Source organism: Asterias amurensis, chromosome 5, assembly GCF_032118995.1.
Source record: "Asterias amurensis chromosome 5, ASM3211899v1".
Classification (NCBI taxonomy): domain Eukaryota; kingdom Metazoa; phylum Echinodermata; class Asteroidea; order Forcipulatida; family Asteriidae; genus Asterias; species Asterias amurensis.
Window position 1 is genome coordinate 5,713,919 of NC_092652.1, and position 27,168 is coordinate 5,741,086.

The following is a 27,168-nucleotide window of genomic DNA, read 5'->3' on the forward strand; positions in this document are numbered from 1 at the left end:
GACGTAGTTTTCGAGAAAGAAGTAATTTTTCACGAATTTGATTTCGAAACCTCAGGTTTAGAATTTGAGGTCTCGAAATCAAGCATCTGAAAGCACACAACTTCGTGTTACAAGGGTTTTTTTCTTTTTTAGTTATCTCTTAACTCCGACGACCAATCTAGCTCAAATTCTCACAGGTTGGCTATTTTATGCATATGTGGAGATACACGAAGTGAGAAGACTGGTCTTTGACAATAACCAATATAATAGTGTCCATGTCTTTAAGGTGGATAGAATCTCCGGCGGAAAGATGTTTTATTGGGTTGTTCTATGACGAAAGCTAAACTGTTATGTAGATTCTTTCGTTTACCTTTTCATTATTAGTCTTCAAGATCAGCCTTTTTTCTTCGTTCATAGTCGTTCTATATTTTTCTTTTTGAACGGTAAAACGGTTATTCTTTTTTCTTTGTTACTTTTCTTCCTATACCCTTGTTTTTACTTACCGTAACACATCGGCAGCACACCGTCAAACGAACCACTCCGGCACGTTATGTTTTGAGCTCCCACGAGAGAGTAACCAGTTTCGCATTGGAACGACAGGGTGTCGCCATTGCTGTAGCCACCAAACTTTCTGCCGTTTACCACATTACCGGGATCGACGCAGTCCGCTGAGGGATGAGATAGCGAAATGTTAGCTTGAAATAATGTTTTGTCAACAGGTGTCACTTTTCGCTTTGTACACTGATTTGTTGTTATCTATTTTAAATTCGTCGTATTCAGTTAGCCTGGTAGTTTAATCTTTTTATTTTGTCGTCAGTAATTTGCAATGATTGTTTGGTCTTTGTTTCGTTATTCGCCATAAATAACTTATACTTTATGGAGATTGCGCTGTCAAGACATGATGAGAGAGGGCATATCTAAAAACTTGTCAAGCTTTTACTTTCATAATTTTGTTTTATTTATGTGGAAATTATGACACAAAATGTAAACTTCGCCATTATGACCTGTGCAGTATTGTGCCTGCCAAAAATACTCAAAGAATGTACAAGGTCACACGTATTGTAAACAAAGTTAACATGGTCTATAAAAGCAGTTTGTTACTGGACTCTTGGTATGAAAAGAGGGAATCAGGGTGAAAATTACACCTTGTTTATGACCGAGGTAAAATATTACGTCCGGCCTGGGTAATTTTATCTTTTTGGTCTTCCTAGATCTACACAACCATCTGTTATATCGAGGCCCCGGTACTTAAACTAAATAGCCGTTGGAAAGATGTAAAATTAGTTTGGACACCTTTTTTTGAGCATACGATTTCTGATTTGTTAATCTCCTTTATGGAAGTGTTGTTGCCGAGCGGTTAAGAGCACCGAATCCCAACTTTTTTTTTTTTTTTTGTATCAATAGAGTGGGGATTCGAGCCCTTAAGCAAGACACTTAATCATTGATTCGTCATTAGGACGGGACGTTAGGCCGTTGGTCCCGTGTGTTGTACACGTAAAGGAACCCGGGTCACTTCGAAAATAGAATGCGCCCGGTGTTCCTGGTTTAATTGGCAGCAAACCATTACATGATGCTATGAAAAAGGAGTGATTTCATAATTCAAACTTAGGCCTACATACCTTGCCGGGGAAAACTGATTCTCTGTTAAAGTGCCATGAGCGTCATTGACTGACGCATATGCGCGCAATAATAAGAAGCCACATTATGTTTATTTCGTTGTCTTACCTTCACACGTAGGTATGCTATTACTCCAACTTCCATCTGAACATGTTATTGCACTTGCACCAACCAGACTGAAACCTGCATTGCACGTAAATGTTACCACACCACCATTGCCGTAGGAGCCCGATTGTGCACCATTTACAGGGGTACCAGGATCAACGCAGTTAGCTGTTTAGTAAAATAATAACAATTTAGTGTCAGTTTGAAATGAAATTGAAACTGATCCAGACTTTGGCAAGGGCAGCCGTCGACTTCACCAAACTCTTCCTAACTTAGGATTAATCTAAGGACTTAGGACGAGTTCAGTTCCGTATCAACTTTAGGACGCATTGAACCCATCCTTAGAAGGACGAGTTTGGTGAAATCGACGGCTGGCCTATATATATACACAGTACAGATTTTCCTACGCTTTCATTTTCCTCGCATCTGTTCTTCATCACTTTTCCGTTTCCCCCCAAGATCCATAAGTGGCGGTTTTGTTTAAACCACTTTTTTATGATGTTTTTATTACTAGATGCTGTTTAAATATTTCTACCTAAAAACAGGTGTGCCCTATTTATTCGAAGTTGGTGCGTAAATCGAAAGAAGAAGATGGAAAAATGACAGAAAAGGAGAGATACCAACCTAGACATGTAGGCACATCGCGGCTCCACGAACCCCCTTCACAGCTGATGACGGAGGCACCAATTAGATCGTACCCAGTTTCACATTGAAATTCCACCGTGGTGCCTAGTAGATAGGACGGGGTGCCCACCTGGGAACCAGAGGCGGGTGTGCCGGGGTCGCCGCAGTCGGCTGTTCAAAGGTGAAATATAACATGTAAAACAGAACGAAAAATTTAAAAACAAAATTGGTCAAATCTGGAAATAATATAGTCAGGATTTGTTTTTTTCGTTTCATTCAAACTCAATTGTTTCATATTCACGATTATATGCAACTCTTCAAGAATATGTTATCAAGGCAAGTTTTTCAATCCACCCCTTCACTCATCTAATCTAATTTGGTCTGGTTCTGATTTTAAATCTATTTTTCCCGTTTTAATTTTTAATTTTACCTTGTATGTTTTTATATATTTGTGTTTAATTTTGAAATTGTTATACATCTTTCCACCCTTTAATTGGCACTTGCGCTGTTGGAGGTTGTATGAAAAAAAAAAAAAATTAAACAAAAAATAAGTATAAAAATAATGGTTGGCCTACACGCGAGCCAGACCTCTTGCCATGATTATAATTGTTAAAAAACACCCCTCACTGAGCAAGAGCGTACAAGTGAATTAACAAACAAACTTAACACTACAAATAATCAGACAAATAAAAACAAAAACAGTCCACTAAAAACCCGACCAGAAACAAAAGCTTACCTGAACACGTTGGATTGGGCAAGGACCATGATCCGTCTATGCACGTAATGACCGGAGCACCAATCAAACTAAAGCCGGAGTCACACTGAAAAGTGACGGTGGTGTATGCTTTGAAAGTCGGAGTACCTGTCTGGGACCCATCAGTCGGAGCTCCCGGATCGGAACAATCGTCTGTATATAAATAAATTTCATATCTATATTAATATTTTTTCTATCATTCACTTATACTTTTCTATTTCCTTTTTGCCTATAGTAGTTAAATTCTTTGTATTTTGGCGTCAGCATTTTTTAAGTCATTGTTTATATGGTATGTTTTCCTCGTCTAGTGATGATTTGCTAATTGTCTTTGTATAGGCTGTTTTCTGCAAGCCTCGGCTTACTCTAACAGCCTCATGCTCGCGCTCCTTTGTATTGTCTTATGCGCTTTTGATTTTGTTGCATTTCTATGTATTGATATTCTCACATTAATTATTTTCAAAAAAAAGAGAATTGAATAAACGTCATATTGCCTCTGTCGTATTGCTTTCCAATGGGAATTAGTTTTTCTTCTAAATCGATTCAAGAAAATGAAATCCTGATGAAGAAAAAAAAATGCACCCGAAATCTCTGCCCGTTAAGGAAAAGGGATGTTATGGAGTGGCATTAATAGGCCACCGTAGCCTTGCTGTATGATGATGTCATGGGCTGTGAATAAACCACTTGCAGTAAATGATACTACTGGAGTCCTGCCATCTTTAGAACAATAGTTACGGGCCTGGCTGCGACATCGCGAAAGAAAAGTCTACATGGCCTATTGTGCGTGTCAATCCATTTATTACACTGTCATGTCTTTGCTACAATAATGGAAACTAGGTGTTATGCGGGTGTGATTTGTAGTGGATTGATGTCACATTTCCCATTAGGCTTGATGTGTTAAATTGGTTTTGAAGACTCTATTACAAGAATAAACGGGTGTATATAGAAAAGGCTAGACAGGACACAGATACCCGTCTTAAAAAGGCATACTGCCTTCGGATTCGGGGCTATTAAAAAGCGTTGTTTTGATGGTTGGCAATATATAGTTAAAGGCACTGGACACTATTGGTAATTCCTTAAAATATTTGTTAGCATAACAACCTACTTGGTATCGAGAAATGTAGAGCTGTGAGTAGTATAACACATTTGTGTGAGAAACATCTGTCTCTGAATTAAATGTATTTTTTAGAAAGAGGTAGTTTCGCACTCAAATTATAAGATACTTCAGGCCAGAATCCTTTTATTAAGCATCTGAAAGCGCACAAGTTTGTGCAACAGTGGTGTTGTTGTTTCATTATTTCTCTTGCAACTTCGATGACCAAAGGAGTCCACATTTTCTCAGATCTTTTATTTTTTGCATATATATGTTGGGATACATCAATGAGAATACTGGTCTTTTACAATTACCAAAGGTGTCCTGGGTGGAATTTCACAAAGAGTTACACTGTTATCTCGAGTTAGGAGTTAGGACTAGCCTTAATTTTTTAATATCTCATAGGACTAGTCCTACGTTAGAACTAGTCTCTTAGTGAAATCGACCCCAGTGCCTTTAAGAAGTAGAATATAATGATTCATACAAACAACACGGTCAGCTTATGTTGTTGTACCAATTTTTTTACTCCAAAAATGGCTGACCGTATAATATGTCCGCTGGTTGTATTTTAAAAAAGTCAAGTTTATGTTTCTTTTTAAATCATTGCTCCCCAATTATAAAACGCTGAAGGTGTATTTGTCAGTAGGTATACACATTCAAACCAAGGATCTATAACATAAGATGAAGAAGGGTCAACGGTTCGGGAAAGGGCCGCAGTTTGAAAACGGTCCACGGAGGCGTATTACAGGCTTGGTCCTAAATAAAACGGACAAGGAGCAATTTGTAAAGAGCAAAATGTCGAGAGACGTAAAGGCAACGTGTCCCTACAGGGAATTCCCTGATATTAAAAATTTACCTTTTCATGCCTCGGAAATAAATTACGTTTTTAGCAGTCAGACTACTGAGCCTCCAGACCGTCTATTAAAGGCACTGGATAATTCTTAGGTAATTGCCAAAGACCAGTATTCTCACTTGGTGTTTCCCAACATATGCATCAAATAACTAACCTGTGAAATGTTTTACTGGATTGGTCATCGGAGTTGCAAGATAATGAAATAATTTGTTTATTGCTTCACAATTGTGGGTGCTTTCAGATGCCTGAAAAAAGGCTCAAAAGCATTTTCCGATTCAAATATTTTAGTGAGAAATTACTTCTTTCTCAAAAACCACGTTCCTCAAGACATAGGGAGCCATTTCTCACAGCATGTCGTCTATGGTTACGAAATTTGACTCCTAAGTCCCTTTTTTTTTTTTTTTTTTTTTTTTAAATATGCAAGTCGCCTGACACATAAGGCCTGAATGCCACTTCAAGGTGTGGCCTACAATTATTTTTTCCAGAAGCCGTTGCCACCTACTCATAGGGCTGAAACAGGTCCATACGAATGTAGGCTTGGGTATCATCAATTCGAAGCCTGGCCGGTAGAGCAGAAAGCACTACCTCCCGAATTGTATGTCACGACCGGGATCCGAACCCACACCCTGCTGATCAAACACCAGTGCTTGAATCCGGTGCTCTTAACCGCTCGACCAGATGTTTGGTGAAAATCTACGGCACTGCCTTTAAGCACAAACTCTGTATACGATAATGTAGACATATTTCTTATTTTTTCATTAGCCTAATTCGAAGCAGTTCCTGGGAAAGATTGCATGATAAATGAACCTCTGTCGTGCATGAGTGACGGTCGCGCTCTCTTAATCAAGTGATTGATGAAGATAGCAATCTGAAAAAGCCCATGCGTGAGTGCACTAACTAATTATTTCATGGAAATTGGTAAATGATGAATTGTTACTGAACAATAAAATAATCAATGTGTCTCGACAACTTTTTGACGTCGCCTGGCTTGTTATGAATTTATATTTTATTTATTATAAGCTCGTAAGGGCGAACAGTAACAGATAATTTATATAGTGTTTTTGAGGTGGTGGGCGGTAACACCTTATAATATATCTATTTCTTGATAGAAATGGCTCCCTCTGAAGTAACATAGTTTTCGAGAAAGGTAATTTTCTACGAATTTGATTTCGAGACCTCAGATTTAGATTGAGGTCTCGAAATCAAGCATATGAAAGCACACAATTTCGTGTGACAAGGGTGTTTTTTCTTTCATTATTATCTCGCAACTTCGACCACCAATTGAGCTCAAATTTCCACAGGTTTGTTATGTATATGTTGAGATACACAAAGTGAGAAGAATGGTCTTTGACAATTATCTATATAGTGTACACTGTCTTTAAGGGAACTTTTTCTTGTTATATTCTATATTTCGCGGAGTATAGATTTTTTAAATTCGGGAAAATTTTCTAATACCGCAGTAAGTAGATTTTCGGAATTCGGGCTTCTCAATTCTGAAAAGTATTGTCATGCCACCTGGACGGAGGGTAGGAAACCTGTTGGGACTACTGCTTTCGTTTAAAGTGGATCGAGGGGTCTTCTCGTTATCAAATTACTGCCGCGGAGTGAGTGAACTTCTTAATTGGTCTCAACGTTTCGATTAGCTTGCTCTAGTCATTGTCAGTAGACTGAAAAGTGTGAAATTGCAAAAGGTAATTTGTATCAGAAAGGCGGTTAAGCATCTCCTTAAAGCTGACCGTCTTTAATGTCTGTTGAACAGACATTATTACTGCTTTCTCGCGTCAATAAAGAACGTCAATAAAGAACGTCAATAAATCGATTACTGTAGCCGCGCGATGGCTTTGTACGTTGTTAATGAGGGCATTATTGCGCACTGTTATAGACAACCTATAAGGTATAGGCCTACTTGAAAAAATAGATTGCGGTTCCGATCTCGTTCCAGTATGAAACCAATAATATAAACAGATACCCCCTGTAAACATTATTTCAATTCCATTTTCAACTCGGCATTTTTGTCCATGGTGCAAAAATGTGCAGGTAAAAAAAATAAAAAAATAAAAATGTATATTGAACCATAAAAGAATAACTACTATGATAGTTATTACAGGAGACACAATGGTTTTTTTTAAGGCAAATGTGGAGGCATATTTTAAATGACAAAGTCTTGCACACAGAAATTACTTCTGAACTGTATAGACATGGACGCAACAGGACCAAAAATAACGAGTTAGGACGGAAAAAGAAGGTGGATCATAACAAACTCAAAAGGGTGAAGGATGAATAAAGAAGAAGCTACTCAAGATAAAAAGAGACAAGACTGTTTGTGCCAGAGTTCTTTTATAATATGGCGAATAAGTTCAGCACAAACTCCGATTCATTGTCACCAAGATCTGAATCTGCAATAAATAGTCGGCAAAGCATCCTTAAACGGAAACATCACACCAACCTTTTAATAGACTCTGAAGAAGTTTTAGTTTTAAAAGACGTGGGGGAAAACCCAATATAGAGGGACAGAAAAACAGAATTCACATGAAAAGACGATCCTGTCTGTGATTCGAACCGGGGTCCACAATGTGAAAGACAGAAACATCAGAAACCAATGGGTGCCTGTCTGCAGGCATAGAATGTTATCAACGTCTTTGTCAATGTACAATTGCGGTTGTTATGTCTTCAGGAATGTTAGTTCAGTTCGATTGAATAGAACAACCGTTTTACTCAATTCTCTACAAATAGTGACAGATAAAAGGTTTTGCTGAATACTTACTGACACACGTTGGAACGGGATAGTTCCAGACCCCGTTAATACATGTTGCGCTGGGAGCCCCAATCAAACTGAAGTCCACTGCACAGTTAAAAGTGACGGTATCGCCATTATTGTACGATACACTGTCGGGTGTAAGAGATAGATTGGGCGTGGCGACGGGCGTGCTACATGACTGGGCTATGGGAGAGATAGAAAGATAAAAGATTAACACCAAAGGAAAATGCTCAAATGCAGGACAAATCCATGTGAGTATACGATAACAATGTGACAACTTGTACAGTGTATTACTTTTATTCAATTACAGTCATTATACTCGGCCATGTTACTTTGTGGGTAAAATGAGTGCATAGGTTGCGGCCAGGTTCTTTTCCGTTTTTGTTCCTTTCATTAACTAAAAATTACCATACCCACATACTTAAAAATTTATTCGGGGTTGTTGGCTTGATTTTGATTGCAAGCCTTATATGCAAGATTCATTGGACTAGTTCCTTGTTCGTAGCCAACAAATAACGAAACTCGTACAGGCTATTTCTGTAAATAGATGGAAAGATCAACTAATGACTGGTAGATTGTTTCTGTTGTTAATTGTCTAGGCCTTTATAAATTTATGGTAAACATTTTTTTTATGAATGTCATGAGCCAAAAAGTTCCCGTTGTCATTTACAAACGGGCCCAAAAGAGGGAGAAGTGTGACACTAGCACTCATCAAATGGCCTAAAAAATAATCTGTCTTCAACAGTCGCACCTTTTGTAAATAAGTCCACATTGTATTTTTGATGAGTCAGTTTTGTGTAGTGTTTGCCCACCTTCCCACATTGTCTGTTTCACACTATGTCACTCTTTGTAACGCCCACTATGAAGCTTAAGACAAACAACCCAACATCAAAAAAACACCAACAAACAGACAAACCAATCAGCAAAAAAAAAGAAGAAAAAAAGTTTTACAGATATAGTGTAAACTTTTAACAAGTTTAAAAAAGGAAATAAGTGTAACAAAACATGAAAACAAGACAGTAACGATAAACAAAAAAATCCCAGACCCCCCCCCTCCCCCGCCCCAACCCTGCTTTATATAATATAAGAACAAACCATGTGGTCATCCAAATGGCCCAAAGGATATCATGTGAAACAGTTATACGGTAAACGCCCACCGCTCGCTAAAGCTGAGAAAAGGTTCGGGATCTTAAGTTACGTAACATGAATAAATTTACAGGCAACTAGCTGAAGGCAATCAACTAATAAGGAAACTCATTTTTAAGCTTTCTCTACAAAAAATCCATTTGATGGTGAGTTACACCTTGGAGGTACAATTAAAAGAATGTATATTGTGATGCTTAAGTGTTCCTCGGTGCATACACGGTGCATGCACCTACGTCAGAGGAACAGTGTGTGCTATTTTTGTACACATGGGACGGGAGTCACAATACAGCCTTAGGGATTAAAATGTGGGCATGGCGAGTACATACTTCATAGCTTTTGCAATTCTCAATATATGTACAATACATGCATATTTGTTTTAAAGGCCTCTCTCAGTATAACACCGTTCTATGAATAAAAACCTCCTTCCTGGTCAGTCACTTGTCTTTTGTGCACACACTTCAAATAAGACGTCTGGCCACCCTCATCCCCATGGTACACAAGACCCCAAAAGCGTTCATCCTTTGCTAAGGATAAGCTGTTTTCTACTGATGGTGGAATGAGGAAACGGGGACGGGCAAGGCGTTTTCCATGCACTTTAGCGACTCACGTTTTGCTCTGGATGAATGTAACAAACACTCTTAAAAGAATAGAAAGTCATATCCAGGGAGGGTGGATTTGCATTCCATTAGTGTATAACCTTGTCAACAAAAAGAGACATAGATAGCCGCAAACGTCAGGAAAGTTCCCTTGCGTAAATGTAAGTGCACGATCGCTCTGTTTGGTCTGAGCCATTTTGAGATGGTGGACACGTCACTATAACACTATTTGGTTTTGAGTAAATAAATGTATAACTGCATGTATTCACCCAAATCGTACGTGCATTCCTTCAGTGTCCATCATGCTAAACAAAAATACCGGCATGGCTTCATTTTGTGTTTCCATTTCTTGTTCAATAAAACAAATAAAGTATGGGTCCAAGTACGGCCTATATAATCGGACAAGATCATAGAAATGCGTATGTTTTCAAAGTAGAATATAACGATCCACATAAAATATGCCTCGATATTGCACGTTTTGTTTTTAATCCACAAAATGGCCAGCCGTGGATTTCACCAAACTCATCCTAACTTGGGATTAATCCTAGGACTTAGGACGTTTTAAGTTCCGTATCCTTATATGTTAGGACACAATGTGCCCGTCCTAACTTAAGACGGGTTACCCGTCCTAACTCGAGATAGGATTAATCCTAGTGTTTCGTGAAATCGGCTGCCGCCCTGTTAGTTCGCAAAGGGGTTCCTATCTGAAAGGCCCATGTAACAAATAATTACCAGTGCAAATTCTCCAGTAATTTAAGGTCAAATGGGGGGGGGGGGGTGTTCTACTGCCGCCAACTCGCCGTCAACTCACTTGTGCCGTCCACTCGCCGCCAACTCCTCCAATACACAATTAAAATCCACAAAAGAAGCATAGAACTGTAAAGTATTAGCTAAAAGAGAATTCGCGTAAGTTTTAGGTTACATTTCTGAATAAAAATTTAGGGTTTTTTTTTTACGTCAAAAACTTATCTCAAGGCAGCAAAACCGTCGGCCGCCATTTTGCTTTTTAACACGGATCAGTCTTGGCCAAAGATGTCAATGATTGGTACAATTTGTTATCATCACACAGTCGTTTTTGTATATGAAATTTTACCCTAAACCATGAGAAAGATGTAGTTTCACTTCCATGCCCCGTTTATAAAATTTGTTCTGTTGACGGCAAGTTGGCTAGTTGACGGCAAGAAGTAGGACCGTCAAAGGGTGCTACATGTCAAAGTCGAATGACGCAATTGAAATATTCGCATTATGAATGTCCACATAATTACGTTCAATTTTAACAATTTTTGTTTCCTTGACACTAAGACATGACACATGAATTTGAAGAAAGTGTCGTCATTTGGAGTAGAACCATGTGGTAAGTCTCTTTTGAGCGTTGTGTTTTTCTTCTGAAAAAAAAAATCAGTATGCACTGAGAGAAGACGATCAGAGCATAAGCCTACTGGTCGAAACGTGAACGTTGAGTTGTCACCACCGGTTCTTTTCATATCAGAACCAACAATATCGCAGGAGAGAGTTACACAGAACTGTCGCAAACCCCGCATAATTTGGGGTATTTGGTGTGCTCATTGAAAACGAATGTCAATGTCCATAGTCAATAGAATAAGAAGGCCTTTCATTAGCATTCGTTAAGTTTTGTAGTCACTGGTAGGCCTATAATTATATACTTTGTGTCACAAACGCATATGTTTATCAAAATGGAGACTCAAGCTATATACAACATCATCTAACTTGCCGCAGCTAATGCCACATTTATGAATCCGTGAGAGGTCTGCTTTTCGAGTTAAGGCGCGTGAAACATGAGTTATTGGGTTACCTCGAATTTTAACAAACTTAAAGAAGAATGGGTATTCACAAATTAACTCGCACTAATGAATCAAATACACTCAGATGCACAAACGGTTCACTGGTGCTATGGCTTTGTGCAATATGCAGCCATTAAAGATTAATTTACCTTTTATAAAAACATGTTTTGCTGCAGTGAACTTTCACTCTGCAAAGCAAATAGACTAAGCGGATTAAAACGTGTTTTTTATTTCTAAAGTCTGAAATGGCGGCCTTTTTGATACCAAGTGCAAACATTATAGGTACCAATTAATTAAAAAAATAATCTTGCAAAGTTATAACTCAGCCGTGTTTAATATTGTACCACTATTTTTCGCAGCCAGGTATGTTCTTTATTAGCAGCCATTTATACTAACATCTTCCTAACGTATAAATATGGCGCCTTTTTACTCAAAATTAGCCGCGTCGCCCTAAAACAACGGCGCGGTCAGATGTCTTACGAGGATATGCTGGGCCAGCTTAAACTTGTTGTCACTTTTATCACGTAGAGCATTTTTGCTGTGTTCATTCATATTCAAATGCTAACATGGATTGTGTAAAATAGAAAAGAAAAGTGAAGCCGTCATGGAAAACATTGTTATCAACCCCCGTCATCCAGAATCCCTCAAATTTAGTCACCTGCCTGCTCGCACTGAAACTTTGTTTCACTCAACCTCTCTTTTCCCCGCCTTTGGAATACCTTTTCTCGAGTGCTAGGGGACTCGGTCATTACGAACCCCTTATAGTAATTTTTTGCGTGAACTCAAACGGTGTACTACCTTTCAGGTAGTTAATCCGCTTTCACAGTTTGTGCTTCTCTGCCTTTTTTGTCATGTGCTCCGCGTACAGTGTGGTCTTTTGTGTAGTTTTGTAAACTTTTCATCGTCTGTGGGTAATAGTGGTTCATTCTATACTTGCAGCCCCGGACCGACATAACCGTTTCTTTTGATTTGGTTTCTGCATTCATTTTTGGTTCGTCTTCGGTTAGTTGTATTAATGTTGCATTGGCCATTTTAAGTTGTTTATAAAAACTAGGTGTGTTAAAGGCAACTTGTCCCTGTTAGCATTGATAAATTCATTCCTCCATGCTTTAGGGAACGTTTTCTTGAACCTTAATTTCGCATAGTAGAAAAGTGAAGCCTTATATCATGGAGGTTGGACTCTGCTTGGACCATCTTGAACTCGAGTCGCCAATTTCACTGACTTGCGACTTTACTTTGTGTCACTCGACATGACTTCTGAACAAAAATTACTTGGTCATTTAATTGCTCTACACGCGAGAAGACGTAAGTATATACCGGTCTTGGGCGCAGCATCTGTTGTTAAGTGAGGTTCAGATAATATGGTTTCATATGGATTGTTTTCGCAACCGATTGGGTCCATCTATAACTGGTGATTGTCCAAGTCACCAACTCGAGTCAACAACACTGATAAACACAGGTTAATCTCGGTAAATTAGTTGATAAGTCTGCTCTAGATTTGCAAGGGCTCTTGGTTCGAATGGACCGATCATGATGCCCTGTGAATTGTTTTCACAGGACCAGGGAAGAAGTCTACTGAGTATGCAGTGCTCACACACATCGGTGTTTACGGAACAACCCAAATGAATACACTGATAATGATTATGCAATATTATATTGTCCCTTTTGAATAACCACACTGTCGAGCTATTGACGTTTAAATTATTCTTACAAATCTGCTGAATTTTGACATACCTTGTACCGGAGACTGACTGATCAAACTTCCAAATGTAGAGATGATTAAAAACCACAATACTCTACTGTTGATGGTGAGTGCCATTGAAGACCACTATAAGACTGTCACACGCCAAACTCCATCTGAAACAGGTTCGTTGAAAGCGAGAGTGACCACTGCACATTGATATTACGTCACTTGCACCTTTTACCAACTTTCCGAAACAAACGGTTCCACCCCGTGATGACCACCTTGTGACATCGCAGTGAGAACCGTCTGGGTTGACGCCCAATCCTTGAACAAACAATACTGCTTATCATCGCTCTATACCATTGCACTTTCTATTGTATTGGTGTTGCGTAATGTTCTTACCAGTGAAAGGGCCATGCCGGTTTTAGGAGGGGGGGGGGGTATGTAAGGGCAGCCAAAAGGGCAACAAATCAAACAAATCGATTTACCAAAATATACCAAAACAGTGACAAGTCTTTAAAAGAAATACAAACATAAAAGAAATACAAACACAAACAAAATACATCAAGCTATAAAGATCAACAGAGGACAGGTTTGATTTGAAATGAGACACAATGGCTAAATCAAACAATGGACAAAACACTCAAATAAAGAACAAGTAACAATTTGAAAACTAGGGTAATAGGATAAAAAAAAGTAAAGGACAAACGAATAACAATTTCAAAAACAAGACAAATCAACTGACAGCCGAAGGACTAACGCCTGTCGCATACACAGTACACTGTATAGCAAAATACCACAAAGGAAAATCTAAGAATAATAATGTCCTAGCTGTTATTTGTTATCCCTTGTAATTTTGTCATTTGCTTGATTTTACTTAGTAGGTCTATAACTATTATTATTATTTTTTCTTTCTTTCTGTAGATCATTTTGTACATGTTTTCCCCCCTTTCGTTTTTCTTTTCGACAAAATAATCTGGTACGTGGCGCTTGTTACGATGGATTTATTTGTTTTTTAATTTGCCCCCCTTGGCTGCCCATAGCCAGGTGTATAAAGAGCCAGTTTTCGTAAAGCTCTTGAGTACACATTGAATTGATCTAGTGCATGTAGTGGAGAAACTTGCCGTTGTTAAAGGAACACGTTGCCTTGGATCGGACGAGTTGGTCAAAACAAAAGCGTTTGTAACCGTTTTTTATATAATGCATATGGTTGGAAAGATGTTTTAAAAGTAGAATACAATGATCCACACAAGTTTGCCTCGAAATTGCGTGGTTTTCCTTCTACTGTGCGAACTAACACGGTCGGCTATTTATGGGAGTCAAAATTTTGACCCCCATAAATGGCCGACGTGTTAGTCGACGAGGTAAAAGGAAAACCACGCAATTTCGAGGCATGTTTGTGTGGATCATTGTATTCTACTTTTGCAACATCTTTCTACCCATATGCATTTTATAAAAAACGGTTACAAACGCTTTTCAAAGACCAACTCGACCGATCCAAGGCAATGTGTTCCTTTAAGGACTAGAACAATGGTACCATAAATATGGAAACAACAAGCCTGTGTAGTTGGGGTTTCTCTCAACTTTAGCCGGGAATCCAGACGGCTAGGGTCTGTCATCACTTTGCAGATGGTTCACACACTCAGAATCAAGGGACTTTTTGCTGATCAGCATCAAGTGACTTTACTTTATTGAAAACCGGTGTTGCCAATTTGACAGGAAATTACCTTTATAAAGACTCTTTAGATGCTGAATATGATAGAATTGTGGTGTTTTTGTGTGCTAATAAAACAGTTGCTGGCAGTGTTAGCATTATGGTAGACGATGTACTGGTTTAGACTTTAGCAGAAGTTTGGGTCATCAACTCTTATGGTGCAGAGTTATTTCAAGCATTGCATGTGATGTATCAAGTCAATTGGTTTGCGGTAAACTTTTAGTTGCTTGGTAGATTATGTTCTTCTGAAAACTTCATAAAAGTCCATATTCTTCATGTTTTAAACTATTTCTATGACGTCACTCTATTGTTGAAAGTGTACATTGTTTTTACGAATCTACCCTTAACCATTGAGCAAGGAAGAGAAAGAGCTCGAACGACCCGCAAAAACCGCAGAGTAAGAAAAGAATACTCTGACAATGCCCCTGTCTGACCAGTGGAAAAAGATAGGAGACCTCCAGCTGGACGGCCGACATAATCTACCAAGCAACTCAAAATACACTTGGTGTTAAATCTCTTTGTACACAACGTGCGGTACCGCCAGTCTGCGCTCTTGCCTGCTTGTAAAGTTGAATCATTTGAGACAAGAATTGTGAATACACACTTTTTCATTTACCGTTTGTGGTGTTTTACGGAAACATCATGGCATATTTTTTTTACATTTTTTTGTGACTTTCCGGTCACTAGCGGTGGGTATTAGCACACGAGGGTGGTTGGTATTCAATTGTGTTTTTCGATTTGGTGGGCTCAAGTGTACCTAATTTTTATCAGGTCTCAAAAAAGTTGTTTTTATCTGTATTATATCCATACGACATACGACACCATAGTTGAGAGGAGAACCAAGTGCGCACGCGCAAACTCACATACGCCAGGTCGCCCATTGTCTGTATAAGGTATGTGGGTGACAACGAGGTGTCGTTAAACAACCGCGGTACCACGGGTTCGACTGTTGAAGTCCCTTCGTTCGAGCTCCTTCTCTTCCTTCCTCCATGCCTCGTAACTAACGAGGGTAGATTCGTGCACTTAAGTGTAGATTCATTACAAACTTTATAAGTAAATAGTTCAACTTGAAAGTTGTTGTCTTTCCAAACTGAAAGATAACATGAAGTGCAACAAAACATGGAAATATTATGCTATCTTTCAGTTTACAAAAAAAAAAAACTCTCCAGTTTAGACAAATCACTTTAGTAACACGGGGTAGACTTTCTCGGAACTAAGGAGACTTATCGCTACCGCGGAGTACATGTTTTACATGCGTTACCCAACACATAAGGTTCACGGAAGGACGAAGCAAAGTGTCCTGCTTATCGTCACAAGTGTCGCGGCTGGAAAATAATGCGAACCAACACTCCGGTTGATCAGAAACACCAGATTTCGAATTCGGTGCTCTTAACCGCTCGGTCACGACACTTACAAGATGTGTTACATGTGTTTTCTTGTGCGCCACATCATTCAGCGTTGTGCTGCTATAGGTGGGTTAAAAAATGAATAAATTACACGAATAGAGTAATCGCTATCACTAAAATTCAATGTCTTCAATTTCCTATAAAGTCTGTACTTGCCCGTTTGGCGGGAGATTCTGCCGCGACCCCCCCCCCCCCCCCACCCACCATACGGTGATATGCGTACAAACTTATTTTGATAGCGCCCTCTGTTGAATCAATCTCCTTCAGCCCGTGTTAATTTTCTATGGGGTAGGGGACACACAGAATGTCCCAGGAGCAGATTTTCCGAGCACGGTTTTTGCAACCGCACGTGAGAATTGTTATTATGCCGTCAACAGCTGATTTTCGCATACAGTAGGCAGAGCTAAAAATTGACCCGGTCTTTAATTTCCTCGAGTAAGACTGCACTTTGATATGTAACAGCATAATAAATATCTTCTTCAGAATGAGTTGTCAAAGAAAGTTAGCGACTCGTGGAAAGTCGGAATGTTTTACGTGGAAATTTGCGCCACTATCTGCGACATGCATGGGACTGTATAGGTTATAAAACCTCAGAAAGAAAGCTGACTTCAATCTCTTTTTAGGTCCGAAATGTTCGCTGAGAGCAACACTATTGTGATTTGTAGCTAACCGTATGACATTAAAAGCTTTCCCACTGCTATGCCGTTTTCCTTGAGAAAGTAATTGCTAAACATCATGCCAGTCAAAATGTAATATAATAATAATCTGTCACATGAAATTAAATTCATCTTGTATACCTTTGGTCTCGATTGTTTTAACCTGTATTTAAATGTATTTGTATGCAATAATAACATTCAACTTTCGCTGAGAGCAACACTATTGTGATTTGTAGCTAACCGTATGACATTAAATGCTTACAGTACACTGCTGTGTCGTTTTCCTTGAGAAAGTAATTGCTAAACATTATGCCAGTCAAAATGTACTATAATAATAATCTGTCACATGAAATTAAATTCATCTTGTATACCTTTGGTCTCGATTGTTTTAACCTGTATATAAATGTATTTGTATACAATAATAACATTCAACTTTCGCTGAGAGCAACACTATTGTGATTTGTAGCTAACCGTATGACATTAAAAGCTTTCCCACTGCTATGCCGTTTTCCTTGAGAAAGTAATTGCTAAACATTATGCCAGTCAAAATGTTATATAATAATAATCTGTCACATGAAATTAAATTCATCTTGTATACCTTTGGTCTCGATTGTTTTAACATGTATATAAATGTATTTGTACACTAGCAGCTCACTAGCAGCCTTCAAGAAATCTCTCAAAACCCACTTGTTCAACTGATTTGCTTGCTTTTATTATTATTATTATTATTACACAATAATAACATTCAGCTGTGAAAATTTCATTTCAAAAGGTGGTCGTTTTTTGATGAGATATCGCCGAAACTCCGGGTCAAATGTCCCCGCAGGAAGAACAGCTTCGGAAAAGCATTACCGAGGTTAATGTTATGCTTCTTCACATATTCTTTTGTTGGTATATGAAGTGATTTTTGTTTTCAATAACCTCAGTTACTTCGAAGTGAAATGTTTCTCAAAATGACTCATACTATTCAAAGCTGTTGTACTTCTTACCGCGTAAGTTTTTATTGCCATTAATTTCCAAGGTCATTACCAAAATGCGTACGGACCGTATGATTTGAAACTTTGCAAGGTGGCAATACGAAATGGAAAGGTTTACGGTAACACCGTGTATTGACTGGCATGGTGTTACCGCAAACCTTTTCGCATAGTGTACAGGCTCTATAAAATATTACAGTATTATTATCGTATACAACCTTGTCACTTGAATATGAGTTTATCTCATTCAATATGAGGGGGGGGGGTGGCTCATGACATGCCTATAAGCACGCAAATAGGTGCTTATTTCTGAAGTGGTAGTGTTTGTCAGCTTGCTCATTAAATTATGATTAAAAACACAATTTATCACACCATTTGCCTCTTCAGTCGTCTGACTGACAGGAAAAACTTATTAAAAATTGTATGCTATGGGCATCATGTAAACCATAAACACATGCTGTTATGATTGCATATGAGTGTTCTTGCATCTGAAACAACCGCCCAACCGTGACTCATCGCCATCAAACAACGTCACATGAGCGGTTATGATGAGCTCGTCGTTAATAGCATTCATTGGGCCGAACTCATAAAAACTAGCAATTGTTTATAAGTACAGGCACCGAGCGAAAGCAAAAGTTCATCAACAGAAGCTGAAGCAAAAGCAATTGATTAAAAATGTAAACACAACCTTTTGCATTGACTAATTGCTTTTTCTCAAGCTAGCCCAGCAATTGCTTGGAGGTTCTTAATAAAGGCGCTATTCATGTGCGATTAAGCATGCGTAACGTGGAGCTTATTAGAAGTTGTTTTGTAAAGGCTGCATAGAGTTGTGATCAAAACGTTGTCAAATGGGATCAACGTCAGTGCAAAATCATCCAAATACATCATGTGCTATGATCTCGTAGCAATTTGTGTTTCAACTTGCTCATTTCGTTTGGCGGTGATATGTAGAACAGTGTGGGATACAACTCAGTCTGGCTCGAGCTTTCATTTGTTTTTCTCATATAATTATACTTCTGTGGAAGAAGACTATCATTTAATGCTACATTTGGTTTAAGAGTCCGTTGTGGAGTGTGGCGACAGTACGGTAGCAACACTTGCTCAGTCGACGATGATGTACATTTGCAGTCCCAATCACATTGCTAGTTGAAGTGCAATTAGGGTTAACAACATTATTCTTGCCTTTGCTGAAACACCACAACCGCGCTACGCATGATCAACAATTATTAGTGTCACTTGGGCGGCTTGATCTCGTAAATTAAAAGCTTGGATAATTAAGTGATGTAGCTTTTTGTGGCATCGCACCCTTTGTGAACACGTCACTTTTGTTCGACGATGATATGCAGAAACAGTGTGGGAATCATGCTCAGTCTGGCTCCTGCCTTCAATTTGTTTATGTTGAAGAAGACTGTGAATATATTGACTGCAACATTTGGTTTGAGAGTCCATGATGTAGTGTGTACGGTAACAACACTTGCTCAACAGTCGACGATGATATTACCACGTTTATAGACCCAATCACATTGCGTGTTGAGGTGCAATTAGGGGTTATAACATTATTCTTGCCTCTGCAAACACGACCGCCCGGCCAGGTGATCAACAATTAATGTCATAGGAGCAGCTTGTGAGCTCGTCAACTAATAAAAAGCTTGAATAAGTGATGAAGCTTTTGGTTTCATCGCGCCCTATTGAGATGAGAGCACGCCACTTTATAATTTGTTCAACGATGATCAGCAGAAACAGTGTGGGAATCAAGCCAAGTCTGACTTGAGCCTGTGGAAGAAGACTGTGAATATTGAATGCATTGGTTTGAGAGTCCATGGTGGAGTGTGGCGACAGTGCGGCGGTAGCAAGACTTTGCTCAACAGTGGACGATGATATTACCACGTTTACAGACCCAATCACATTCTTGCGTGTTGAAGTGCAATCTTAGGGGTTATAACATTTTCTTGCTTCTGCAAAAACATCCCAACCGCGCCACGCATGATCAACAATAAGTGTCACATAGGCGGCTGGGTCTCATGAATTAAAAGCTTGAAAACGTGATGTAGCTTTTTGTTTCATCGCCGGCGCCCTACGATCGAGAGCAGGTCACTTTTGTTCGACGGTAATATGCAGAACAGTGTGGGATGAAACTCAGTCAGTCTGGCTGGAGCCTTCAGTTTGTTCGTTTATTAATACTAAATGTGGAAGGAAACTCTGTGAATATTGACTGCAACATTTGATTGAGAGTCCATGGTGTAGTGTGGCGACAGTACCGTGTAATTTGAGCAGCAGTTGACGATGATTTTGTCGCCATATACAGACCCACTAGTACAATTGGGTTACTGCATTGGTCTTGACTCTACAAACTCCCAACCGCGAGAGTTTGACTATCTATGTGGTGTAGCTTTTTGTTTCATCGCGCGTTATAAATGCAGGTCACTTTTGTTCGACGATGTTATATGCAGATTGCTGTGGAAACAAAACTCGTCCCTTTAAGTTTTGATGGAGTTCAATATTGCTTATGAAAATACTATGTGAATATTTACTGTAACATTTGGACTAGATTCCCTGGTGTGGTCTACTTGCATCGACGATGGTCAACTGCCAGACACTGATTATGTTTACAGACCCATCTGGAAATTTACTGCAACATTTGGGTGAGAATCCATGGTGCGGTCTGACATCAATCTAATAATTGTAATATTGCTCAACACAGACCCAATCGCAGTGCGTTTGCAACCGCAATAACTTTAAAATTTACATTTACAATATGTTGCCGGCAGCAGAGATTTTCGTGTTTGCGGTGAGCCCACTTGGCCTCCTCACCAACGCCCTTTTCGTCTTTTTCGTTGTTCGCATCAAGTCCATGCGAACACCCTTCAACATCATCCTTTGCAACCTGTCGGTAGCCGGAGTCTTGTTCTTAATTCTCGCAGTGTTTTACACGCATTTCGGTGCCGGAGATGAGCCCCTCAAACTCGTTTTCTGTTTCCTGTTCGCCATCTGCTACGTAGCGTCCGGTCTTTTTGTGATTCTCGTTGCCTCTGAACGTCTCCTCGCAACTTTTACAAAGTTCTCGTCCATTTGCCAAGACTCCAATGGACGCTTGGCAGTAGTTTGCGCTGGCTGCTGGCTGGTAGCACTGGCCTGTGGTGGGCTGATCAAGCTTTGCGTCTTGGTGTTCTTCAAGAGCCCGTACACTTTGATGATCATAGTTCTCGTGTTCAGTGCATTGTTCCTCGTTGTAGACATCATCCTGTATGGTTGTACCATCTGGAGACTGTGCAAACGCCCGTTGGTATCACCTACCTTACAGCGTCGAGTTGTGATCAAGTTGGCCATCACCACCCTGATTGTCTCAATCTTTGATTCAACCCATGCCGTACAGATCATCGTGCACTACTTCGCCGAGGAGAGGCTGGATCGGACATCTTTCGAGATGTTTCTTTTGGCCATCAGCTCTGTCAGTGCCACCATCAACCCGATTGTCTACGGTTTCTTCAGTTTCGATTTGAAGAAGTTCTCGGCAAGGAAGGTATTTTGTGAATGCTGCGCCAATAAGCGTGAGACAAACGGTTATTCGAACGGTCGGGGAACATCGGATATCAAACTGTAGTTTGCAAGGAAACAGTGTGCAAATAAGTGTTGCAAAGAACCAAGGATAATTTATTTTAAAGACACTAGACACCTTTGGTAATTGTCAAAGACCAGAATTTTTGTATAGTATGACCGCGTTTTTTAATTTTTTGAAATGAGAGGAACTCCATTTACGGTCAAAGAGAGATTTCCGGCTAGTGTGAACGCGATCAGGATCAGAATCAGATCCTCCCTTTTGACCTCCCTTGGGTACGAGTTCAGTTGAATACGATTTCACCTTGGTACGTGTTGTATCGGGGACGAGTTCACTTGGGGACGAGTCGACTTGGGTGCCGCTTGTAAAGGGTCCGAGTTGACTTGACTTCCATATGATCCGAATTCTTCTAACGGGTCAACTTGTGCCACAGTCAACTCGTACCGGCTATTCAACGTACGTTGTAGTGCAGATCTAGAGGAGATGTTTGTGGCATGACATTTCCCCTTTTGGGAAGGTGGCCTAACAAAACCCTCGTTTGAACAGCACCGGATGATAAAAAACTGACTCGATTTTTGGTTGTTTACCGTAAATGGAATTCCTCTAATTTCAAAACATTTAATAAATAATTGTTTTTAAATAAATTAATCAACTCAAAAGGGGTTGAGGCCTCCGAAAAAAATCAAACATCAAACAATTGCATATTAATTTTCTCTAAGAATTTCTGTGATGAAAACATCCCGTTAACGATGTCAATGTGAAGTTTCATAAAGTAAAAAAATCAAACTTATTTGACCCTTATAAATAAATCAACCATTATTTCACTTATTTTTAATACTGCCGACTTCATCTAGATACGAGTTCCATGTGTACAAACTGACTTGAGAACACTTTTACTTGGGTACGAGTCCAGATGAATACGATCTCACATGGGAACGTGTTGACTCGGGGACGAGTTTACTTGGGGTTGAGTTGACTTTGGTACCAATTGTACAGGGTCCGAGATGACTTGACTACCATGTGATCTGAATTCTTCAAAAAGGTCAACTCGTGCCACAGTCAACTCGTACCGGCTACCCAACGTACGTTGTAGTGCAAATATAGGGGAGATGTTTGTGGCAAGACATTTTCCGTTTTGGGGAGGTGGCCTCCCAAAACCCTCGTTTGAACAGCACCGGTTGATAAAAAACTTACTCGATTATTCCTTTTTACCGTTAATAGATTTCCTTTAATTTCAAAACATTTGATAATTAAAAGAAATAATGCATTAATCAACTCAAAAGGGGTTAAAGGCAGTGGACACTTTATTGGTAATTACTCAAAATAATTATTATCATAAAACCTCACTTAGCGAGTAATGGGGAGAGGTTGATAGTATAAAACATTGTGAGAAATGGCTCCCTCTGAACATTTGAAGTGACGTATTTTTTTTAGAAAGAAGTAATTTTCAACGAATTTGATTTCGAGACCTCAAGTTTAGAACTTGAGGTCCCGAAATCAAGCATCTGAAAGCACATAACTTCGTGTGACTAAGTTTTTTTTTTTTTCATTCATATCTCGCAACTTCGATGACCAACTGAGCTCAAATTTTCACAGGTTTGTTATTTGATGCATACGTTTAGATACACAAAGTGAGAAGACTGGCCTTTGACAATTACCAATAGTGTCCACTGGCTTTAAGGCCTCCGAAAAAAAATCCAACAATTGCAAAAGAAAAACAGGTTCGTATTAATTTTCTGAAAGGATTTCTGTGATGAAAACATCCCGTAAGATAAAAATGTCAGTGTGAAATTTCCTAAAAGAAATAAATAAAACTTATTTCCCTTATTTCAACCATTTTTAACACTGCTGACTTCACCTAGTTACGAGTTCACTGGGTACACACTGACTTGAGTACACTTTTACTTGAGTACGAGTTCAGTTGAATACGATTTCACCTGGGTACGTGTTGACTCGGGTCCGAGTTCACTTGGGGACGAGTTTACTTGGGTACCAATTGTACAGGGTCCGAGTTGACTTGACTACCATATGATCCGAATTCTTCCAACAGGTCAACTCGTGCCTCAGTCAACTCGTACCGGCTATTCAACGTACGTTTTAGTGCAGATCTAGAGGAGATGTTTGTGGCACGACAGTTCCCGTTTTGGGAAGGGGGCCTTCTTAAATCCTCTGTTGAACAGCACCGGTTTATAAATAACTTACTCGATTATTCGTTTTTACCGTTAATGGATTTCCTCTTATTTTAAAACATTTAATAAATAAAACAAATTTAATAAATTAATCAACTCAAAAGGGGTTGATGCCTCTGCGAAAGAAAATCCAACGATTGCAGAACAAACAGATTCATAATAGTTTCCTGAAAGGATTTCTGTGATGAAAACATCCCGTAAAAGATTTCAGTGTGAAATTTCCTAAAAGAAACAAATAAAACTAATATCCCTTATTTCACTCATTTCTAACACTGCTGACTTCATCTAGTTACGAGTTCACTGGGTACACACTGACTTCAGTACGAGTTCAGTTGAATACGATTTCACCTGGGTACGTGTTGATTCGGGGACGAGTTCACTTGGGGACGAGTTGACTTGGGTACCAATTGTACAGGGTCCGAGTTGACTTGACTACCATATGATCCGAATTCTTCCAACTTAACAACTCGTGCCACAGTCAACTCGTACCGGCTATTCAACGTACGTTGTAGTGCAAATATAGGGGAGATGTTTATGGCAAGACATTTTCCGTTTTGTGGATGTGGCCTCCCAAAACCCTCATTTGAAAAGCACTGGTTGATAAAAAAACTTACTCAATTATTCGTTTTTACCGTTAATAGATTTTCCTCTCATTTCAAAACATTTAATAAATAAAACAAATTAAATTAATTAATCAACTCAGAAGGGGTTGAGGCCTCCGAAGAAAAAAATCCAACAATTGCATAAAAACAGATTCGTACTATTTAATTTTCTGAAAGGATTTTACGTGATGAAAACATCCCGTAGAATATGTCAGTGTTAAATTTCATTAAAAAAAGAAATAAAATTATAACTAATTTCCCTAATTACACTCATTTTTATACTTTGCCGACCTTACTTAGTAACGAGTTCACTGGGTACACACTGACTTGAGTACACTTTTACTTGGGTACGAGTTCAGTTGGATACGATTTCACCTGGGTATGTGTTGACTCGGGGACGAGTTCACTTGGTAACGAGTTGACTTGGGTACCAATTGTACAGGGTCCGAGTTGACTTGACTACCATAAAATAATAATGATCTGAATTTTTCCAACAGGTTAACTCTTGCCACCACAGTCAACTCGTACCAGCTATTTAACGTACTTTGTAGTGCAAATCTAGAGGAGATGGCATGACATTTCCCGTTGTGGGAGGTGGCCTCCCAAAACCCTCGTTTGAACAGCACCGGTTGATAAAAAAACTCACTCGATTATTATTTTTTTTTACCGCAAATAGATTTCCTCTTATTAAAATAAGTAAAACAAATTAAATAAATTAATCAACTCAAAAGGGGTTGAGGCCTCTGAAAAAAAAATCCAACAATATTACATAAGAAAAACAGGGTCGTATTAATTTTCGGAAAGGATTTCTGAAAACATCCCGTAATGCCAGTGTGAATTTTCAAAAAAGAAATAAATAAAACAAATTTTCCCTAATTTCACTCATTTTTAACACTGCGACTTCACCTAGTTACGAGTTCACTGGGTACACACCTTGGGTACCGATTGTACAGGGTCCGAGTTGACTTGACTACCATACGATCCGATTTCTTCCAACAGGTCAACTCGTGCAACAGTCAACTCGTACCGGCTATTCTACGTACGTTGTAGTGCAGGGCCCAATTTCATAGCGCTGCTAAGCACCAAAGTTTGCTAAGCATGAAATTTCTCCTTTGATAAAAACAGGAATGCCAACCAAATTTCCACGTGATTTTCAGGACAATTATACACCAACTGAATACCAGTAAGAAGCAACAGACAACAAATGGAAATTTGGTTGGTATTAATTCTGTTTTATCATGGAAGAAATTTCATGCTAAGCAAATTTTTGTGCTTAGCAGCTCTATGAAATTTGGCCCTGGACTAGTAAAGGAGATGTTTTTGGCATAAGATTTGTTTTGGGAAAGTGGCCTCCTAAAACCCCCGTATGAACAGCACAAGTTGATAGAAAACTAACTCGATTATTAATTTTTACCGTAAATGGATTTCCTACGTTTAATAAATAAAACAATTTATAAAACATTTAATAAAAAACCCTCTAGTCCCTGCACCGCCCGAGTTTGCTGAAAACTAATACTTCAAGATTCTTGCAGTTAATTACTGGAATCGTAGTTCAAACTTTAAAAGATAGCCACAGCTTAATTTTTATGCACAATTTTAACCTTGATATTTGTATAAAAGTACAAGTTCGCATGCGAACAATACATGTCTCTCGTTAAACGGCTACGGTAATTTTTATGGCGAATATTTGTTTGTAAGGATAACATGGACACAATAGCTTTTCAAGGCTTTTATCTGACTCAATGATTACACTGATTAAATGCGAAGGCGTGAGTTTTCGACAATTATTATCATGAATGATGAATAAATACAGTTTCCTTTGTGTTTACTAATGAGCGTTTTGTTGGGGTAAGAGCTAAATTATTTCACCATCATTAGCTTCATTAGCTTAATAATGACTATCGAGGAGAGGATTCTTTTGACGTTCCTTTTTTTCTACAAACACAAGCTAGCAAGGTGTCCTCCTACCACATACAGTATATCGATAGGCGGCTGGGCGGTCCAGTGGCTAAATGGATAAAACAAACTTAGTCAAATAATTAATCAACTCAAGAGGGGTTGAGGCCTCTACCCTTATTTCACCCATTTTTAACACTGCCGACTTCACCCATAGTTAGTAACGAGTCCACTGGGTACAACGAGTTACACTTTTACTTGGGTGCGAGTTTAATTGAATACGATGGAAATGGCGCAGCTGCGCAACATTTACGTGGCGTAACTTTACGATATGGCGCAAGTTCAAAGATCGTATAGCGCTACCCGGCGCTATACGATCTTTGCGCAAGTTGCACACTATCTTGAAATCGTGAATCGTGAAATCGGCTGCTCTCTCTGCCTCCTTTCTGTGCTGGCTGGCGCGTATTATTTTTTTTCTCTTTCAATTTTGTGTATAGCGCCACCAATCTATAATTTTGGGTCAGTCCTATCATGTTGCGCTGGCGACACAAACTCGTTATTTTTTATGCATGAGTGATTTTCAGCACGAAAACAATCCGGACACGACGAAGAGTTGAGTTTTACGTCAGGACACGAAAGAAGAAAGAGATGATGTACTTGTTCGATACCCAACAATGGCCTACTGAAAGCTGAACAGGACACGATTAGTGTATGCTGCAAACCGTGTGAGAAGTCAATATTTATCGACCTTTTTTTAGTTATGTAGTTATGCTTCCCCACACACACAGACAGTGAGTGAGTGAATGGGTGTTTGGATTTGTGACAAGTGTACTAAGTGTCCGAAAGATTGTTCGATTCGAGATGTTACACTTTATTTTTTTATGCCGTTGTGATTCTACAGTCTGCGCTGGCTGTTATTTTGTGTATGCAGCGGGTGTGTTTGTAAATCGTCATCAAGAATTTAAATAATTATTTGGGATGTGAGGGACTGGCTGGTAATTGGTAAGTAAGGAGGATCACATCGAGCATGTCGAGTTGTGTGAGTTGGAAAACCGAGTTGGTTTTTCCTAGGTATAGTATGTAATGTAGGCCTAGTATATCGTAGAAGGTCCTGTTTTCGAGGTGTCCCTAAAATCGCGGCAAATCTTTTACCTCTCTGTGTGCGAT

General features: G+C 39.1%; 2 protein-coding genes across 6 annotated transcripts in view; one reads left to right on the plus strand and one right to left on the minus strand.

Annotated features, from left to right (window-relative positions):
- The window catches only part of LOC139937650 (uncharacterized), a 40,386-nt gene extending 27,226 nt beyond the window's left edge, over positions 1-13,160 (minus strand). Inside the window, exons 1-6 of the mRNA XM_071932894.1 lie at positions 13,059-13,160; positions 7,787-7,963; positions 3,062-3,232; positions 2,326-2,496; positions 1,705-1,869; positions 483-647 (exon numbers count right to left, since the gene is read on the minus strand). Of these exons, the coding sequence (XP_071788995.1) occupies positions 483-647; positions 1,705-1,869; positions 2,326-2,496; positions 3,062-3,232; positions 7,787-7,963; positions 13,059-13,143 (934 nt within the window). The 5' untranslated portion in view covers positions 13,144-13,160. The remainder of the gene's footprint in view (positions 1-482; positions 648-1,704; positions 1,870-2,325; positions 2,497-3,061; positions 3,233-7,786; positions 7,964-13,058) is intronic.
- LOC139937652 (cilia- and flagella-associated protein 337-like) overlaps positions 7,976-27,168 on the plus strand; it is a 54,722-nt gene continuing 35,529 nt past the window's right edge. For 3 of the 5 annotated variants that reach the window (XM_071932898.1, XM_071932895.1, XM_071932900.1), the window contains exon 1: positions 26,520-26,726. The gene's annotated coding sequence lies outside the window, so the exon portion shown is untranslated. Of the gene's footprint in view, positions 8,032-26,519; positions 26,727-26,752; positions 27,004-27,168 lie in introns of those variants that run through there. The other 2 variants (XM_071932896.1, XM_071932897.1) reach the window with 2 other exon arrangements.